Here is a 21,266-nt window from a genome sequence, read left to right as displayed (position 1 = left end):
GAGGACTTATTTCCTTTAGGATGGACTGGTTGGTTCTTCTTTCAGTCAAAGGGACTCTCAAGAGGCTTCTCCAACACCACAGTTCAAAAGCATCACTTCTTCAGTGCTTAGCTTTCTTTAGATATGCTAAAGGTAGGCCTTGCTGTTTTAAACTTCAATCCTTAAAAGGGTTAAATACACAGACTAGGAACCCAGTTGTCTCTGGACAGAGGTAATATAGGGCTTCCCTGGTGGCTCAGATGGTAAAGAATCCGCCTGCAAGGTAGGAGACCTGGGTTCAATCCCTGGGTTGGGAAGATACCCTGGAGAAGGGAATGGCAACCCACTCATTTCTAACCTGGAGAATTCCATGAAAAGAGCAGACTGGTGGGCTATAGTCCATAGGGTCACAAAGAGCCAGACACAACTGAGTGACTAAGACACACACAGAGTTTATAGATAGATAGATAGATAGATAGACAGACAGACATTAGACGAAGAACCGAGTGACTAACACACACAGAGTTATGTATGTGTGTTATGTATGTATGTATGCACACATATATATGTATGCATATATGTATTAGATGAAGAAGGTTCTGTGGCATTTCGTGCAGATGAATCACATGCAGCACAGGGTCTGGAGGAGAACAACACCTTCAGGGACTTACATCAGCATGAACACTGGGATTCACGGCTGGAATGGAAAGTAGGGTGCTGGCAGAGGAGACTGGAAAGATAGTGGGGCCAGGTGTGGAAGGAAGGGAGGGAGGAAGGGAGGAAGGGAGGGAGGGAGGGAGGGAGGAAGGGAGGAAGGGAGGGAGGGAGGGTGGGAAGCTGAGTTGTCCCAGTGGAGGCGGGACAGGTGGACGCCGTCTGGGTCCCGGAGCCGCACTGCTTACCTTCTGCCAAGGCCTTGATGTCCTTCAGCACAGGGAGCACTTTGGGTTTGAGACGCTCATAAATGCTGCCTCCCAGCAACAAGTTAATATCTAAATCCCAAGAAGCATAAGGAACGTTGAGGATGGACTCTTTCTCTCTTTGCCTCTGACCTCTAGGTCCCAGGGCAGGGTCCCGTGGCCTGGTTTAGTCTCTTCCACCACAAAAATCCCACTTTGCACCCCACAGCCCACTTGGGCAGAGACTGTCACGTGGCGATTTCTCTGCACACGTCAACGTGCCCCCTCGGAAGACTTAGCGAAGACTTGGTGTTTCTTCGCCCCGGGACCCTGTGTGCCTTCTCAACTTAATCCCTGGCTGCCCGCGTCCCACCCCCATCTCCAGCTGGACCAGGGTCACTGAATCCCGGCTTGAGCAACACTTGGAGCCGGATCCCTTCTTTGTCGTTGGCTGCCTTGTAGGACTCATAGCCACATCCCTGGCCTCTACCAATGAATGGGACCCAATCAGGACATCGAAACTGCCTCCAGGCGTTACTGGATGTCTTGAGGGCAAAAGAGCCCCTGGCCGCTAACAGCTGAGCGCTCGGGGAACAGCGCTGCCCGCCGCTCTGTCCCAGAAGCCGCAGCCCCTCGGGCTTTAGCAGCAGACCTGACAGAGACCCACTTCCCCTCTCACGGGGGGAGTGAGGCAGAAGCGCCGTGGCTGCAGGAGGCAACAGCGCTTTCACAACAAACGCGCGGTTTTAGTGTCTGAGTCACCAACGATGCACTGTCAGTAACACCAGGGAATTACGGTTCTGTTTCTCCCATGTGTTGACACAGAAATTGCAGAAACGGCATACTTCGTTTCTTGGTCTGTTTTATGGGAGATGACCACAGCATCTTCGAGCCAAGACAAACAACCAAATTTGAGGCAACGTTCAATGTTACTCACTATCCAGATCGTCAAATGCTTTCTCCTTAGTGCGGGTATACTGCTCCAGTATATAGTCAATTTGCTTTAAAAAGAAAAAAAAAAAGGTTACATGAAACTTCCTCTTGAGGTCCCAAGCCACAATAAAAAGAGATTTAACATCTGAAAATTAGGCAGGACTCCCAGGTGGCTCAGTGGTAAAGAATCCACCTGCCAAGGCAAGAGATGAGGGTTCGATCCCTGAGATGGGAAGATCCCCTGGAGAAGGAAATAACAACCCACTCCAGCATCCTTGCCTGGGAAATCCCATGGACAGAGAAGCCTGGCAGGCTACAGTCCATGAGGTCACAAAGAGTCGGACACAGCTGAGCAATGAGAACACACACACATACAAATATTAGCAAATCAATGTTTATAAAACAGGTTTCATTACCAGAGCAATTTCAAGCAAACGATGTGGAGTCAATTATATTGCCAAGAAGAAAGGACAGTGACACCAGAGATATTGTTTTTTAAAGAAATCATGAGATCTTTAAAATGGTTAAGAACTTCTATAATAAGTATTATGTTATACCTTAATAAAGACAAAAAATAAAGTGAAATGAAATAAGAGCATGCATGCTAAGTCGCTTCAGTCATGTCTGACTCTGCGATCCCACAGACGGCAGCCCACTAGGCTCTTCTGTCCACAGGATTCTCCAGGCAAGAATACTGGAGTGGGTTGCCATTTCCTTCTCCAGAAATAAGAGCACTAATTCTGAAATGAGACTTTGTACTCTTGGGAAAAAAAAAAAAGATCACTTACTAGCCCTTTATTCCTTTATCTGCAAAATTAAAAGACAAGGCCTGGATTTCAGCAGGTTCAAATGTGATTCCAAACATTCAAGCAACTCCAAAAGGCCTCAGACACAACGCGTCGGGGGAAATACAGGTTGTGGTCCTTACCCCTGGCACCGCATTCAGGAGAGTTCTCAGGTCGTTGAAGTTACTATCTGACAATTTCCGAGTCTCTTCCACGTGAGTCCTCATGTACTGATTTGCCGCAAAACCATAGATGATACCGATGCTGCAGGAAAGGGGATGGAGAAGGGGACACATTCACTGTTAGAGCCGTGGCCGGGGGACCAGACACAGAACAGCCAGCAGCCGGGAGGAGGAAGATGGTCTTCCTGAAGAGCCCCGCCCTGCCACAAGCCCCGCCCCTCCCGAGCCCCGCCCCATTACAAGCCCCGCCCCTCCACTGCCGCAGCCTCCCTAACTCCAACCCATAACCCACCCACACCACGTGTGGACCCCAGAACAGGACTCGGTCCTCTCAGGGAAGACACATCCAACTCAAGACACATTGTTCTGAATATGAGTCAGTTCCAGTGAGGTGAATGAACCTACAGCCTGTTACACAGGGTGGAGTAAATCAAAAAGAGAAAAACAAATATCATATATTAACATATATGGAATCTAGAAGAATGATACTGATGAACCTATTTGCAGGGCAGAAATAGAGACTCAGACACAGAGAACAGACTTATGGACACAGCGGGGAAAGGGGAGAGTGGGACGAATTGAGAGAGCAACGTGGAAACACATACATTACATTATGGAAAACACATAGCTAATGGGAAGTTGCTGTATGATGCAAGGAGCTCAGCCTGGTTCTCCGAGACAATCGAGAGGCAGGATGGGGTGGGAGGTAGGAGCAAAGTTCAAGAGGGAGGGGACATGTGTATCTTATGGCTGATTCATGTTGATTATGGCAGAAACCAACACAATATTGTAAAGCAACTGTCCTCTGATTAAAAGTAAATACATTTTAAAAGATACATCATTCTGTTAAGGATGACTCTCATAAATGGAACAATGTTGAGAGAACAGAAGTTACACAGGTTACAAGGCAGGGTGTGGAATACAGTCCCACTTCTGTGCAGATGCAAATGTATGTATGCAGACTCTGTGAAGCACGTGTGCATATACACACACATGTACCACATATATACCACTGCTTCCCTCAAGAAGACTATCAGGAAAAATACTAAAATCATAAGATTGCTTTGGGCTTTCCCATGCTTTTGACTAATCTAGTTTGTTAGCTACTACATTGTCCAGGTTGAAAATAAACATGAATTACTTTAGCATTAAAATGTTATATGAGAAGCTGCACATAACAGGGTACATCTTATGTCATTCCATTTTATGCAGAGTACAAAATCAAGCAAAATGATGAAGCTAAAAGTCAGTAGTTATATTTGGGGGAGGGGTGGATAATGACGTAATCAAGTGTGTTGACTTCATGGGAACTCATACATGTGTGCTTATGATATGAACACTTTTCTCCATGTAAGATGTACTTCAATAAAGAGTTTCAAAAACACTGCATGAGGGACTTCCCTGGTGGTTCAATGGTTAAGAGTCCATCTTGCAGTGTAGGGGACACAAGTTCGATTCCTGGTCAGGGAACTAAGATCCCACACGCCATACAGCAGCTAAACCCGTCTGCCTCAACTACTGAGCCTGACCATCACAACTGGTGGCAAACAACAAATAAATAATAAGTAAATAAATATTTTTACACACACACTACATGAAAGACATCTGGCATGAAAGCTGCTTTACATGAAAATAAAAACCGTATTTTCTGAGCCACCCGAAAGGTCTACATTTTATTTTATACATATTTATATATGTCTTAAATTTTATATATATGCCTCCCTTTTATGTATTTATCATTCTAAGGTCTCTTGATGTTGACTACTAACAATCTCTTGACAAATTTGACCAACTGGTTTGTTTTTGTGTCAAAGCTTTTAAACATTAAAATGTTACATTTAAAACTGCTAATCCCCAAGGCCCTGTTGGATTTAACCACTAGGTGGCAGCAAGAAGTTATGTAAACATAATACAGACTACAGAAGTTAACAAAATTAGTTTGTAATGAACTCTTAGTTTGTAACCATAGAATAGAAGGTGTAACTATGTTTCTAAAAAAAAGTTTTGCAAATAATATGCAAACTTCAGGCAAAAATATGATTCAGAATATGAACACTTCTTCTTCACCAAAAGCAGCATCTTAAGAATTATATATTAATATTTTAACAAGTAGGGTGGCCAGCTGTCTTTTTTGCACCAAGTCTCAACTGTTCCCAGGACACCTTTCAGTCCTGCATAAATGAGTAATCATTTGTCCCATTTTGGTCATGAGTCATTCCAAGAAGTAAGGCTGGTCTGGTTACCAAAGGAGGAGGGGGGTGGTAAATTAGGAGGTTGGGATTAACATATACACACTACCATATATAAAATAAATCACCAACAAGGACCTAAGGACCTGCTATATAACACAGGGAATTATGCTTAGCATTTTGTAATAACCTATCTATGGTTTTTCCAGTGGTCATGTATGGATGTGAGAGTTGGACTGTGAAGAAAGCTGAGTGCTGAAGAATTGATGCTTTTGAACTGTGGTGTTGGAGAAGACTCTTGAGAGTCCCTTGGACTGCAAGGAGATCCAACCAGTCCATCCTAAAGGAGATCAGTCCTGCGTGTTCATTGGAAGGAATGATGCTGAAGCTGAAACTCCAATACTTTGGCCACCTCGTGCGAAGAGTTGACTCATTGGAAAAGACCCTGATGCTGGGAGGGATTGGGGGCAGGAGGAGAAGGGGATTACAGAGGATGAGATGGTTGGATGGCATCACCGACTCTGTAGACATGTGTTTGAGTAAACTCTGGGAGCTGGTGATGGACAGGGAGGCCTGGCATGCTGCGATTCATTGGGGTCACAAAGAGTTGGACACGACTGAGTTACTGAACTGAACTGAACTGATATGGGAAAAGAATCTAAAAATATATGTGTGTGTGTGTGTGTGTGTGTGTGTATAAATATATATTGGAGAAGAGAATGGCTACCCACTCCAGTATTCCTGCCTGGAGAATTCTATGGACAGAGGAGTCTGGCGGGCTACAGTCTATGGGGTTGCAAAGAGTCTGACATGACTAAGCAACTTTCATATATATACACACACATATTCACACACACATACATATGTGTATATATACTTATATCTATATATAAGTATACAGAGAAGGCAATGGCAACCTACTACAGTACTCTTGCTTGGAAAATCCCATGGATGGAGGAGCCTGATGGGCTGCAGTCCATGGGGTCGCTAAGAGCTGGACATGACTAAGCGACTTCACTTTCACTTTTCACTTTCATGCATTGGAGAAGGAAATGGCAACCCACTCCAGTGTTCTTGCCTGGAGAATCCCAGGGACGGGGGAGCCTGGTGGGCTGCCGTCTATGGGGTCACACAAGGTTGGACATGACTGAAGCGATTTAGCAGCAGCAGCATATATAATTATATGTATGTATGTGTATGTATAATTGAGTCACTCTGCTGTATGTACACCTGAAGTGAACACGATACTGTAAATCAACTATACTTCAATTAAAAAATTAAAAATTTCAAAACAACAAATACTTTCCCATAGCAATATTACATAGATGTGTAGTATTGTGCAATCATTCCACACTAACCCCCAACAGTCTATAAGAGAATGCTGAAACTATTTCTTGTGGTTAACAAGTGCAGCAGACCGCGTTGGAGCAGGAACAGGAGACGCGGGGTCTGGTCCCACAACTGCCAACAACACACACTGTGTGAGCCTGACAAAGTCCTTTGCTCATGAGCGTCCGTTCGTATCACAAAACTATAAAAGCCACTAGACCAGTGCTTCTGAGACAAAGGAGGGCGGTACTGGGTGTCCATGAGGGCTCCAGGATTTTACATTTGCATTCATGCTGACGATAATCTTTAAAAATGAAATTAACAATAGTCTCTGGCACTTGGAGGACCACCTTAGAATCCACTTTTGCCTGTCTTAAGCTTGCATTAGTATTTATGAGGCTGAAATTATACCAGAGCAATAATGCTCAGTCCCTCAGGCGTGTCTGACTCTTTGCGACCCCATGGACTGGGGCCCCCCAGGCTCCTCTGTCCATGGAATTTTCCAGGTGAGAATACTGGAGTGGGTTGCAAGAGCAATAACGGCTATTATTAATAAATGATATATTCATACAAAATAAGGCCAAACAGCCCAAAACAGCAACTTTGAAGTAATGTCAACAGAAGGAAAAAAAAAGTTGAATTATAGTAATATTCCTGCAGCTTTTCTTACCACACCAAATTTCGACCACTCCATATGGTAAGTCAGGATCACCACCTGATACCTCTGCCCACCAGAGGACTTCACAAAGGGAGGTCCTTGCTCTTCCCCATCACGTCCAAGTTATTTGTCATTCATCATTCTTCAGACCCATTTTTCATATAAGTCAAAGTGCACTTGGGAAACAAGCAGCAAGTTCAAGTCCAGGCTGGATGATCTGCAACACCCAACCTCCCATTCAGTCAGTTTAAATCTCTCAGTCATGTCCGACTGTTTGCAATCCCATGGACTGCAGCACGCCAGGTTTCCCTGTCCATCACCAACTCCTGGAGCTTGCTCAAACTAACGTCCGAGTCAGTGATGCCATCCAACCATCTCATCCTCTGTCATCCCCTTCTCCTCCTGCCCTCTATTTTTCCCAGCATCAGGGTCTTTTCCAGTGAGTCAGTTCTTCCCATCAGGTGACCAAAGTATTGGAGTTTCAGCTTCAGCATCAGTCCTTCCAATGAATATTCAGGACTGATTTCCTTTAGGATGGACTGCTTTGAACCTTCCATTGGATGGTTACAAACTAACAGTTTTTGTTGTTAACTTTTCCCTGAATCCCCTGGATAGGAGAACGCCTTGCCTTGAACTCCCAGAAGGCTCACCCTGAAGTTCTGAGGGGTTTGTCTCACTTCATACTCTCTTTTGCCTTATTTCCACCTGTGCTGAACTGCCCTAAAAAGAGGTGGGAACTGCTTCTTGGTCAACCTTGGGTAATTCAGTGTCTTGTGTCCAAGGTGGGTGCTTGGTGTAGATGGATTTAAGGACTGGGCTTTGTTTCATCTGGTCCATTTAGAAGATTAGCCATAGGTTCAGAGTGTCCCAGGCAGAAACCATCCCTTTAGTGAATAAATGCCTTCACTCCAAACATAAATCAGGAAAGATGGCATTGCAAAAAAAAAAAACAGCTGACTTTCAATGCAACATATTTAAAGACACATTTCTGTTACTCAGTTATGAATCTAATTAAAATGAAAGCCATGGATCATTTTTCAAAAACTGTACTAAACAGAATTCTGGGATAGAATTCAGCCAACTTTGAAAGTTGATTTTCATAATCACAACTCACTGCAAATTTTATACTTAAATTAAAGATGGCAAATTCAAATGCCTATGCAGGCAGGCAGAAAGCATGAAGGGCAAACTGTGTAGGCTGGACTGGGGGAGCTGGGAGATCACAGGTGGTGATGGCAGAGATTCTCTGTGCCTCTGGTAAGTGCTGCCTTGATGCAAGAAGACCAGAGTTGCCAGATCTTCCAATTATTCACAAAAATCTGGGAATCTAAATAAAATTTCCTATTTAAAAAGAATTTCCTATTTTTAAATACTACCAGCAAATCAAAGAAAAAAAATTCTGAGTACTACACAAACCAATTGTATAACTCTTATTCAAATAGAAATAGAGAATTAAGAGGGCTTTCCTGGTAGCTCAGCTGGTAGAGAATCCGCCTGCAAAGTGGGAGACCCACTGGAGAAGGGATAGGCTACCCATTCCTGTATTCTTGGGCTTCCCTGGTGGCTCAGATGCTAAAGAATCTGCCTGCAATGCAGGAGATCCAGGTTTGATCCCTGGGCAAACCACTCCAGTATTCTTGCCTGGAGAGCCCCCTTGGACAGAGGGACCTGGCAGGCTACAGTCCATGGGGTCACAGAGAGTTGGACATGACGAGTGACTAAGCACAGCACAGCAGAGCAATAAGGGGGCTTCCCTGGTGGCTCGGTGGTAAGGAAACCGCCTGCCAAAGCGAGAGAGGAGAGTCAGATCCCTGGGTCAGGAAGATCCCCTGGAGAAGGAAATGGCAACTGACCCCAGTCTCCCTGCCTGGAAAATCCCATGGACAGAGGAGCCTGGAGGGCTACAGTATATGGGGTCTCAAAAGAGTTGGACACAACTTAGGAATAAACAACAAGAGAATTTAAAAGTTACATTTGGGGGAGGGGGGCGGGCAGGTGGCTGTTGGTTCAGACATTCCTTATTATTCAATGTTCTTTTAGGTAAAAAAAAAAAAAAAAAAAATCACATGAATTAATATTTTGGTTTTGTTTTTTTTAATGACCAGTAGTCAACTATCGGGCTTCCTTAGCGGCTCAGGTGGTAAAGAATCTGCCTGCAATGCAGGAGACCCGGGTTTGATCCCTGGGTCAGAAAGAACCCCTGGAAAATAGAATGGCAACCCACTCCAGTATTCTTGCCTGGGGAATTAAATTCCATGTACAGATGAGCCTGGTGGCTATAATCCATGGGGTGGCAGAGTCAGACATGACTGAGTGACTAACACTTTCACTTTCAGTCAACTCTTGGGATTTAAGGATAATGAGGGAGATTCACCTCACATAGAAAGGGAATAAGATTTCAATCAAATGATAGCCAAATGACTATCAGTTCTCTGGCACTGACACAAAAAAAGCATTTAAGCTATCAAAACACATACTTTTATGTTGTACAACAAAATCTCTTGAAGTTTTTAGCAGAAGATGGGCATTTATTTTATGATATATAACATGACACTTTCTATATTTTACATGGACAGACTACTTTTCCCTCATATACACTTAAAAGTAAATGTTTAAAAGTTTTTTAGAGTTTCTAAACCTTTAAGATGGGTAGCAATTTTTTTCTACCAATTCCTACTGACAATGAAGTTTGCCAATAAGAGCCAAATAAATGCTTTAAGTTTGTAACTGACCTCTTACTTTTTAAAGATACCTTTTCAATTTCAGCTTCATTTTTAAATAACTAGCCCTCTCATTAAAAAGTCTCATGATTTTCCAGGCATGCTAGCTCGATTTCTTTTCTAGAAGTTTGTGGCCTCCAAACCCGGAATTGACATCACATCCTAAGACCAACAACAAAAATGAACTTTGAAAAGAGCCACCTGAAAATGACTGGGATTCAGTTTTCACCCCAGTACCTGGCAAAAGCTGACTGGTACGCTCGGCAACAACTGCATGCTGGAGAAAGAAAGGCGCAGATGTCCCTTTTGTTGTTGCTTACAACCTTTTTGAAATTCTGAAAAATTCAGTGATGATAAATGCAAAGGAAAGAAAGGAGAGAAAACCTGTTTTTTTTCTGGAGCGAGACACATCTGCTTAGAGTCTACCGTAAGACGGGGTGATGTAATCTACTGCTGATCGTCAAAGAGACTTACGTAAACATACATCAGGGTCTGTGGAATTCGAACATTCCACAGCTGCCTTGGGAAAAGCTCAAAAGGAGAAAGAACACGACCACATACATTCCACATATACCAGGGGATCTTTCTCCTTGACACCTATGCTTTTCTCAATTAGAAAGAAAAGATTTTTAAAAATTTTGCAAAATAGGATGTATTAAAAAAAAAAAAACGAGACACTTAAAAACCAACTTCTTTTTGAATGTAACACTTAGTATAGAACCACAAAATGGGACTGAACCTGATAAAGGGCAAATGGACTGCTCTGGGCTCCTGAAAGGACTTATTAAAAAAATCACATACAAAGATTAAATATCAGTAGTATTCAATCTCTGCTGAGGTCTTTGGAAGCATACGCTAACATCTCTTTTTCTCTCTCCTTCTGCCTTCTGATTTTGTGGACACTCACTCTCCTCTTATTTTATCTAATATTCTGATTTTATGGACATAGTTCCTCCTCCTTTTTTTCTAGTCATAGTATAGATATTTCTGTTTTCCTCTGGTTTTTAATCTTCTTGGCTGGTTTTGTTTACTTGCAAACATTTAAAACAACTCATGATGTTGAAGAAAATACAAACAAGTAGATATTCTAAAAGGATGACTTAAAGTCACTATTTAAATTTTTTAAATTCAAAGTAAAGAAGTTTAAATTTCTAGTCTGAATTTAAGGTAAACAAAACAATTTTAATACTCCTCTTATTTAGACCTATCTATAATTTGTATATAAATTCAATGTATTATGTGAAATAAATTAATTTAAAATGTGTCACAGCCTCAAAGAGTAGATTCACTCTGGTTTAATTATATTGAATTTAAAATTATGATATTAAATTATACATTTTACTTGAGTGGGCAAAATATCTTCACTGAATATACAGAAGATTATAGAATCACAGATGTATTTTTTAAAATGATTTTCTAAACTAAAATATACTCAAGAGAGGAAAAAAAACTCATCTAAATGTGTTTGATGAGTCTGAGTCCTCAAGAATAAAAAAATTTATGTAGCATTCATTTTATATAAAATGAAAGCCAAGCTTATTGCTGACACTGAAGCTGTAACATTTATATATCTTTACATAACATGTATCTACATGAAGTAAAAACTATTAAGTAATCAGGCTAACAAGAAGCCCCTCGGACAAGTATTTTCAAAAGACACTTTGTCACCTGAACCTCATCTTTGGTGTCCCGGGGTGTGTAGAGAGGAAGAGGGACCACAGTTCAAGACTCTGGATGAATGAAGGATGTAAGCTTCAGGCTTCAAGGAAATGCACAGGCTCTGACTTGTCTTGGGCGGTCACTGACATTCCTCTGGTAGCTACTGCCCCAGCTGTAGGGTCTGTACATTCCTGAAAACACTTCAAACACCAAGCAGAGAGCCTGGGGACATCTGGAATCACCATCGCCCCAGCCTTAAGCTGCCTTTCAGAGTTCAGTGGGCGAAAGCAGCCAGATTCAAATTACAAACCAAGAGACAGAGGCACACAGGGAAACAGGAAAGAGAGAGCGGACCCACAGCCCTGCCTTGCGCACAAAATGCACACACAAACTCCCTGGTGGTCAAACCAAGCTGCGCGAAATCAGCTGGGGAACTCTTAGTTCCCCAAAGAGTACCTCTCTCCGTGCCTCTACTGATGCCCACACTTAAAGAACTTTTCTTCTCTGGTTTGCAGCCAGAACTTCTGAGCTTTAAATTGTTCTATTTGATGTCTGTTTTCTGCTTAAATTCCCCAATATCAGTTCTTTAGCGAAACTTGAAAAATCTTTCTCACGGCTATCAAGCAACTGAGATGCTTGCAGACACATCAAGGAGGAAGTGACTCTCCACTCCTCACTATCTCTGGGACTCCTTGAAGCTCAGCATCGCTCATGTTACAGGCACTTTATTTCTGGATATGACACGCTCATTGAATGGATGAAGGAATGTGGAGAGACGCCCAAATATCACCACCAGGGTGCCAAGATCATGAAGCACACTCCTTTTGAAGGAATCTGATTTGGACTCAAGAAATCCCATGGACAGAGGAGCCTGGAGCTCTACAATCCATGGGGTCACAAAAGAGTCGGACACAAATTTGTGACTACACAACAATTGTCCTCAGCTTAAAAGCAGTGTCCTGATTCGTCAGTCCACTGAAGACTTCTGGCAGCAGCAGGGGCTGCCGGAGAAACATCCTAAGTCATGAAATGTGCTCCAGGCTTCAAGAGAGCGTTCCATATCATTTCCAAAAGAAAGAACACTGACAGAACCAGAAATAGGCAAATTCTATAACTGGGTAATGCATCACTAGGGTACAGGCACCTGCCTCCAGACTGCCATGCGAAACACTGAAGGAAATGTTTAGAGAACATGGTACACTATAGGAGCTAGATCATTATTTTTTTTTTTTTTTTATTGAATTTTATTTTATTTTTGGCCACACTACATGCACAGCATGTAGGATCTTAAGTTCCCTGACCAGGAATCGAACCCACAACCCCTTCATTGGAAGCACAGAGTCTTAACCACTGGACCACCCGAGAAGTCCCTGAAGGAGCTAGATTTCTAGATTTATGTATGTGTTACTTATTTTTAACTCAGTAATAGTCTTGATGCTGTGTTTCATTAAACTGGGGTACAGCTGTTTCGCAATGTCGTGTAAGTTTCTGCCATACAGTGAAGTGACTCAGCCACACGTACACACGTCTCCCATCCCTCCTGGGCCTCCCTCCCACACTGCACGCCCATCCCAACGCTCTCGGCCGTCACAGAGCCCCGAGCGGGGGTCTCTGGGCTGTGCAGCTCATTTCCACTCTCTGCTTTACACGCGGCGGTGCACGCACGCCAATCTCAACCCCCCGGTTCATCCCAAGCCCTACCCCATGCCCACACACTCATTCCCTACTCTGAGTCACAGTTGTGAAGATCATTCTCTCAAGAACCTGTGACTGCAAGCGTAATTATCGTTTTCAAAGGGGAGAGAGGTATAGTGAACAGATTCTTTCTCACAGTAAGAATCTACATTGAACAAACTTTAAAAAAAAAAAAAAAAAGGGAAGACAGGGTTCCAGGATAATTGTAAAAATCAAGAAAACTGGCTATATGATTAGGAAGCTAATTCCGTCCAACAATATTCTAAATCTCCCAATTCAAGGACGCTACCCATCTGTAGAGTGCAGGGAATTATACTCAATATTTTGTAATAATGTTTAAAAGAAAAGAATCTGAAAAGGAATATATGTGTGTATATATATAATATATATATATATATATACACACACATAGGTACATATAACTGAATCATTGTGCTATACATCTGAAAGTAACATACTGTAAATCAACTGATCTTCAATTTAAAAAAACAAAACAGAACTTTTTAAAAAAAGATCCCTTGGGACATAAAGATCAGCTAGTAAATACTTGCTCTGCCGTCCTGCATGGTCCCTGTCTCGAGAGAGCTATTTAAGAGGAAGGAGGTGCTGTCCTGAAAGGCGATGCTTTCTGCAGGCCCAGACTTTATTCAGATGTCTTCAAAATGAAAAAAATACCACGAGGTTGGCTTATCACCTAAACTCGAGCGGTCCAATGACACTGCCAACTTCTGTTTACAGTGAGGCTCGGGACAAGCGTCTTTGCTCTCTTTGCTGGTTTTCTTTTTTTCTTTCTTTTTCCTGTTTCTGTATTCTCGTGTGGTTCAAGCTCATGCGCTTAACAGGTAAACACAAGCATTGCCCATCAGCCTCAGACCCACTCGGCTGTGGTCCACGGTTCCACTTGCCTCATGAACGCACAGGTCACTAGGAGGGAAACTGTAAAACACTTCTTGAGGAAGGGACCATTTTTCTTCTGACGCTGGTGCATTTCTCCACCACACTTGTTACAGCAACGACACAGACAAAAGAAAAATCCCACCAGAGGCATCAGAATAATAAACAGCAATCCCAGGGCAGCACAGATAATAACCCCGATCTCATAGTAGATAATCTGCAAGTCAAACAAAAGAAACAGCAAAGACTGTGACACCAGTTACACAGAGAACATTCCACAGTGTAAACATTTCATGCTTTTTAACCTATTTGCCATCATGGCTTAAAGCCTCAGGGGTGTGTGTGTGTGTGTGTGTGTGTGTGTCCACTTTGAAGATCCTTCCTGAAACAAAGGATGCAGAGATTTCAGTTGTCAGAATATGGGATCAAGCAGTTGCTACCTTCTTTCAGTCAGTCGGTTCAGTCGCTCAGTCGTGTCCGACTCTGTGACCCCATGGACTGCAGCACGCCAGGCTTCCCTGTCCATCACCAACTCCTGGAGCCTACGTAAACTCATGTTCATTGAGTCGGTGATGCCATCCAACCATCTCATCCTCTGTCAGTTCCCTTCTCCTCCTGCCTTCAATCTTTCCCAGCATCAGGATCTTTTCCAGGGAGTCAGTTCTTCTCACTGAATCCAGTGAGTCAGTTCTGGAAAAGACCTTCTTTCAACTTCCAGGAAAATATCCAAATGCAAAGTCAAGCTGCAAATTGTTTAATTTCAACCCCAAAGAGTCGGATATGACTGAGAGATTAATTGTTCCACTTTCACTTTCAAAGGTACTTTGTTTTCAAATGGCATGATAAATTTTGCCAGAACTCCTTGCATGATGAATAAGCTCCGGTGGCTCGGCCGTAAAGAATCTGCCTGCAAAGCAGGAGATGCAGGAGACACAGCTTCCGTCCCTGGGTGGGAAAGCCAATCCCCTGGAGGAGGAATTGGCAACTCACTCCAGGATTTTTGTTGGGAAAAGTCCCGTGGACAGACGGGCCTGGCAAGGCTTTAGAGAACAAGCCATGGGTGTCCATGGGATCACAGAGCCAGACACGACTGAGCGACTAAACACACACACATACCAAGGGTGTTTTTCACCAGAAAGACAGAACCAGCAGTAGTTATTCAGGATTCACAGTAGTTTGGATAGGATCAATTAATGACAAATTCATCATTGTAGAAGAATCTGGAATATACCTAAATTTAAGGGAAAAAGTCTCTGTCTTTCCAAATCAAACATGATAGTTTCCTCACCCAGGTACTGAGAATAAAAATACATACCTTGTAAGGTCATCATGAATGTTGTAGATCATATGCAATTAGCGATAAGGTGCCAAGGAAAGTACCTGGTACGAGCAGACGCTCCATACGTGCCCCTTTCAGGCCGGTGGGCTGGGGCTCAGCAGCCTTCATCTCATAAGTCTCTAGGTTCCTAACGAGCCCAATTTCTAGACACAATCACATGACCAAAACCTGTTTTCATAAACAGAGCTGGCTTTATTCCAGCCTAGTAAAAATTAACGCACCAGGAGGATAAAACTTGTTCTCGTTCCAGTCCCTGCAGGCAAGTACTCACCGACATAAAGGAAGACATTGTGAAAGGATGCAGAAAAGCTACAGGTTGGCGGTTTGAACTACGGAGCAGCGAGAGAGCAAGACATTCTGAAGCCAAGCGGAGCAAAGGAAAACGAAACCCATGTCTTGTTCCTGCGAGTAAATGTGATGTCCTTGTGAGACAGCACTGAACTTGGGAGTCTGAGAACCTGCTCTGAATCCCGGCAGAGGAGGCTTTTAATTCTCTAAAGCAGGAAATGTTACATTAGGGTTAACGTCGTTAGCAGATTGAGAGGGACAGATAATTAAATGAGCTAATGTGTAAACAACTAGCAAAGTGCCCAGCACACAGCAAACGTTCAATCAATATTAGCTAACTCTGTGGGCAAATGCTTATTATGAGCATTGAACTAGGTGTACACGCACTTGAATATTACCTAATTCCATATAATTAGGTATCCTTTATCCTATAAGCTTAAAAGGATACAAAGGAAAAATAGTGCATTTTTGATGCATTCATCAAACATACTCCTTAAAATAAACCAGACACCAGGGCCATGCAGAGACATTACTTGCTGGTCTGTAACCCTCCCTTGAGGATTCACATCACTGGCCACTTGAAAAACCAGCTCTAGACACACCAAACTCTTACTTATTCTGCTACCATTTCTCAGCAAGTATTCTACATTGTAACTATTTTTAAAAATTGTTACTACTTCTAAAGGAATTTCAAATCCTTTCTGAATCCTAGGAGACAGAGAACCCCAAATCCAGGAGAGATGGTGTATTGAAATGTTTTAGATGCACTATCTTTAGTTCCAGATAAGAACTTTGTATTTTGTATATAAGCTTTCCAATGAAGTGAAGTGAAGCGAAAGTCGCTCAGTGGTATCCCACTCTTTGCGACCCCATGGACTGTAGCCCACCAGGCTCCTCTGTCTTTGGGATTCTCCAGGGAAGAATACTGGAGTGGGTATTCTTCTCCAGGGGATCTTCTCCAGAGGATCTTCCCAACCCAGGAATCGAACCCGGCATTGTAGGCGGATTCTTTACCATCTGAGTCACGAGGGAGGACTAAATACTGGGTGGAACAGTATCTGGAACAAGATACGTCATTTCCAGAGTTCACGTCTAGACTGAAGTCTGGCCAAGATCTGGCAAGGACCTAAATATTGTCCTGATACACCAAGATCTCCGGACGGCTTTGTGGGTTGCGTTGAAGAGAAGATTGAAATTTTAATCTTGCCAAGATGGTCTCTTATTCTTTCCTGGACTACTAGAGCTGAAAGAGAGGATGAAGACGATGGCAGAAACAAAAATGAAGCAACTTAAAAACCATCAGTGGGGAGGACAGGGAACTGGGAATTCTGGCAAAAGCGTCACAGCGGGCTTTACACAGAGCAACGTCAAACAGCAGGCAAGGGCGTTACCTTCAGAGTCAAGACTACGTTTTCTGGCTGAGGAGGGCAGAGCCGTTGCAGAGTTTGTGCAAGCACGGGCAGCATGCATCAAGAAAACAGAAAATGTTACTGGAGCGATTAACCGCCACTGAGAACATCAACGTCCCGCACAGAGAGAATCGAGAGAGAGAAGGAGCATTTATGAGAGAAACAGTGTTTCAGGGAAGAGTCGAGTTCTAGGACCCCCACTTGAATTTACAGCTGGGTTTCTTGAAAGGCTCTTCATCAGTGTGCTAATCAGTTACAGACCAGGAATTAGAGAGAAAGTTACAAATGCTTAACACACTAACCACGTGGTCCCCATAGAACAGAGTCCGGGGCTGCCTAAACCCCAGAACCCAAGGCTCCACTTTCCAAGTGTCCTTTCTGAAATGACAATCCAATGATGTCATTCTCTTGCTTAGCAGCATGCCACGGGGTCCCACCAGGTTTAATTCAAACTTTTCCACGTGGGCCTATCTTACTTACTCCTGGCTTCCTGGCCCCCTTCTCCTTGGCCACTTGAGTCCCTAGAAAGCCCTGTGCTCTCTCTCCCTTCCTCACTTGGAGCTCCCCCCTGCTTGAACATTATTCCCATCACTCTTCTCCTGAGGAAACTCAAGTCTGTGTGGATGTTGCTTCCTCCAGGAAGTCTGTCCTGATGACCACGTCTGGGTTGGTTGTACATTCTTCCTTCGTGCTGCCATGGAGTACTACACCTGCCCTTTCAAGGTACTACAGCCCTTCCATCGTGTGGAGTGATGGTTCCAATGTGACCTGCAGCCCCAGGATGGTGAGGACCGTGACCATCACACTCACCGTCTCTCCCAGGTGCTCGGTCCGGGACCTGTCTTATGAGAGGTGCCGGATCACAATCAGACAAGCTAATGGAGAGAACAGAGAAGGAGCAACATCGCCTAAGACCAACAATCCCTAAACAGTGGTCCGGAGATGGGGGATTGTCAGCGACAGGCAAGGACCGATCCACGGCAAAGTAATGAGCTTCCCACGATGAGAGATCTGCTCAAGTTATGAGACTGTCCCTTGTTTTTTTAAAAAAGAGGGAGGCAGTTTGTGTATGAAGCGGGGACAGTCATTGTTACACTTCTGCAAACACGGAGGCTGGGTTGCAAACGTCACAAACCCACCTGGATTGATGACCTGACATTTACAAAGTGACGAATCAGTATCCCAAGACAGTTAGCTCCGGCGAGGTCGGGACTGAGGCCTTAGCAATCAGTCCCAAGCCCTGCACCTGACCCCAGAGGTAGCTCCAAGACCAGTTTGGTTCAGTCGCTCAGTCGTGTCCAATTCCTTGCGACCCCTTGGGCTGCAGCACGCCAGGCTTCCCTGTCCATCACCAACTCCCAGAGCTTGCTGAAACTCATCATCAAGTTGGTGATGCCATCCAACCATCTCATCCAAGACAGGGAAGCGTAGTAACTGAGGGATGAAAAGAATGAGGAGGATCCAGCTCAGCTGAGTCTAGAGGAGCATCAGCCAAGAGGCTGGAGTGGAGCTGAACCAAGGCCACACGAAAACCACTTCAGGAAGTCATCGCAAGGAGACTCGAAGTCCTGCCGACACTGATGCTCAGAATATAAAAGATGGCAGGTGGGAGGGGGGCAGGAGGCTGGGGAGAACATCCCCTGAAAAGTTTTAGAGGTGTGGGTGACACTTATGGGTCATCGATGCGAGGTGATCCTAAGTCACCACCTAAATTATCTGATACCGTGCATTCCTTGAAGACAGGAACCTTGTCCTTTAACTGAGCAGGCACCATTCTGACGAGCTAGGCTGTGAGGTTCTCCCTGCAGAAACCCCAAGTGAACAGTGAGACAAGTGATGCTGCACTATTTCCCTTGTTTACAGCCAGCAGGTGGAGAGTCTGTGGAGGGGCTGGCTGACACCCGCTGGTCCCCAGGGGAAATGTATTCTTCCATATCAGGGTTGCTATGCATAGCTCATTTTGCATCACAAGCCCAGGGCTTGGCTCACGCCCTGCATGCCGAAAGCTCAGGACGGAATGGATGAATGTATTTAATTGCGACCTAAACACCTCTGCTTCGGGTAGTCTACTCCTGTGAACACTAAGAGTTACTATTTGCAAAGCACGTTCTCGGGTTCCTGCCATGGAGCCCATACTACGCAAATGCTAGCAAACGAGGGTTATTTAATGGGAGCGAGCTTCAAAAGGGAGGGGATTTATGTATACCTGTGGCTGATTCATGTTGAGGTTTGACAGAAAACAGCAAAATTCTGTAAAGCAATTATCCTTCAATAAAAATAAATTCATTTAAATAAAGAATAAAAACCTAAACACAAGTTTAAAAAAAAAAAAGGGTTATTCAAGTTGTTTCTCGGATTTCTACAGCTTCATCTGTCTGGTCCTCAGATTTCCTCACGGCTCCATAACTCCAAATTGTCTTCCGATCCAGGTCTTCCACTTCTGCCTGACCATTTCTGGCCGGGGGAATTGCACACAGTAATCTTTCATGGTTTCATAGGTAAAAGGTGCAGCTCAGGGGCTCTCACCCTCTGTTCTCACAGCTCAAGATACTCGAATGGAAGCCGCTCTTCCCAATGAGTCACCTTAGGATGCCACTGTAAAGTCCCTTACACGCCAGTGCCACTCTGGAGGCTTTCTTGATTTCCCCAAGCGCCAGTACACTTTCCATCCTCAGCACGTTCACCGCCCTGGATCTGAACTTCTCATGGCATATGTATCCCTCTCCATCTTGCCTTCCAGGTGTCTACTGCACCAGTCAGCTAGGGCTGCTATAACCAAATACCAGGGCTGGGTGGCTTGAAGAACAGAAATTTATTTTCTCATAGTTCTGGAGGCTGGAAAGCCTAAAGTCAAGGTGTGGGTGGGGTTAGTTTCTTTTAATGCCACTCTCCTTGGCTTGCAGATGGCCATCTTCTTCCTGTCCCCACAGAGACTTTGTCTGTGTCCTAATCTCTTCTTAGAAGGAGACCAGTCAGACTAGATTAACACCCACCAGAATGACCCCATTTTGACATAATCACCCCTTTAAAGACCTTACCTCTAAATACAATCCCATTCTGAGCCACAGGGGATTAGCACTTCAGCGTATGAGTTTTGGACACAATTCAGCTCACAATGTCCAAGCATACACAAGTCTAACCTCACGACCTCCTTTTCACCAACTGCAAATTCTTGGAGTAAAGACATTACTTTCACATGCTTGTCCTCCTATTATGCATTGCTCCTAGTGTGTGCTCTGTAAATACTCATTAAGTGAATACATTAAATAAAGGGAGAAAACGTGTTTTAAAAAAATCTCTGGAGGAGAAGGAGACCACAGATCTTCAAGTACTACTTTGCATGTTCAGCTGAGGTGGAAGGAGGAGGCAGTTTCATGGGAAGGAGTCATATTTCCATTCAGAGTCAAGGCTGCCCCTTGGAACACAAGGTCTACACCTATTGACAGCTTCCAACTTCCCAAGGGATGAAGTTCCCTGAAAGGGCCCGTCCAGAGATCACCAACTCAGCTGCCCCGGCTACTGTGGGCTCACCAGGAGATGAAACGAACTCAGGACATGGACAGCTGAAGGACTCCCAAGGGCCGTTCAGCTGGACAGAGGGTCCCTGTGTGACTGCGTATATCACACCCAGTGGGCATGGCCAGCATAGAGGATGCTGTGGAGTCCACCCGAGTCCCGAGACCTTTAGCCATCTCCGTGTGTCTCCCCAGACTTCTTACTGCTGGTACTCGTGCTCCAAGGCATCTTCCAGAACCATGGAAGGTCAGAGTGCTCAGGGATTAATACCGCCCCCTGCCCCGAGCGGCCCTTACGGCGCCTCTTCAGTCTCCGTGCAGGGAGTGCGCAGCCCCCGCCCCTTCGGGTGGGCTAGTCCACCGGGTCCAGGGCAGCTGCTCTACGGGACGGAGCTCTGTCGCCCCCTGTGGTGGGTGGTGGAATGACACACCCCCTGTAGGCTGCCCTCCCTCCAGTTTCACCTCCCACTCCCCAGCCAGGGTTCCCAGAACTTCCCAAATAAGCGACTCGCTCTGAAGTCCTTGACTCAGGCTCTGCTTCAGGACAGCATTTACCTAACTAAGGCCAATTAGAAAGCTCCCCTCCCAAGGCGCCCTGGCCTCCTGGGTGTCTTTGTTTAACCAAATCCTTCTCTCTGGATAACTGGGAAACGTGACCCAGTTCCATGTTTAGGGTAGGAGTCCATTCATTCACAAGGGCCCAGTTCTGTCTCCTTTCTCCACCCCAGCAGTGTTTATCTATTTGTAAAGATGCCTGAGGTGGAGAGGAAATCAGGAACGAGGGGCCCCCAAG

At 44.4% G+C, this 21,266-nt stretch overlaps 1 protein-coding gene across 12 annotated transcripts in view; it reads right to left on the bottom strand.

Moving 5' to 3' along the window:
- Positions 1 to 21,266, bottom strand: part of PROM1 (prominin 1) — a 113,090-nt gene that overhangs the window by 44,607 nt on the left and 47,217 nt on the right. For 9 of the 12 annotated variants that reach the window (XM_061145466.1, XM_061145467.1, XM_061145472.1 and 6 more), the window contains 4 exons: positions 13,934 to 14,139; positions 2,740 to 2,860; positions 1,816 to 1,879; positions 882 to 971 (listed from right to left, as the gene is read on the bottom strand). In XM_061145466.1, the coding sequence (XP_061001449.1) occupies positions 882 to 971; positions 1,816 to 1,879; positions 2,740 to 2,860; positions 13,934 to 14,139 (481 nt within the window). Of the gene's footprint in view, positions 1 to 881; positions 972 to 1,815; positions 1,880 to 2,739; positions 2,861 to 13,933; positions 14,140 to 15,532; positions 15,665 to 21,266 lie in introns of those variants that run through there. The other 3 variants (XM_061145476.1, XM_061145475.1, XM_061145473.1) reach the window with 2 other exon arrangements.

This window comes from Dama dama, chromosome 6, assembly GCF_033118175.1.
Source record: "Dama dama isolate Ldn47 chromosome 6, ASM3311817v1, whole genome shotgun sequence".
In the NCBI taxonomy this organism is placed as follows: domain Eukaryota; kingdom Metazoa; phylum Chordata; class Mammalia; order Artiodactyla; family Cervidae; genus Dama; species Dama dama.
This window is presented reverse-complemented; position numbering and strand designations above follow the sequence as displayed.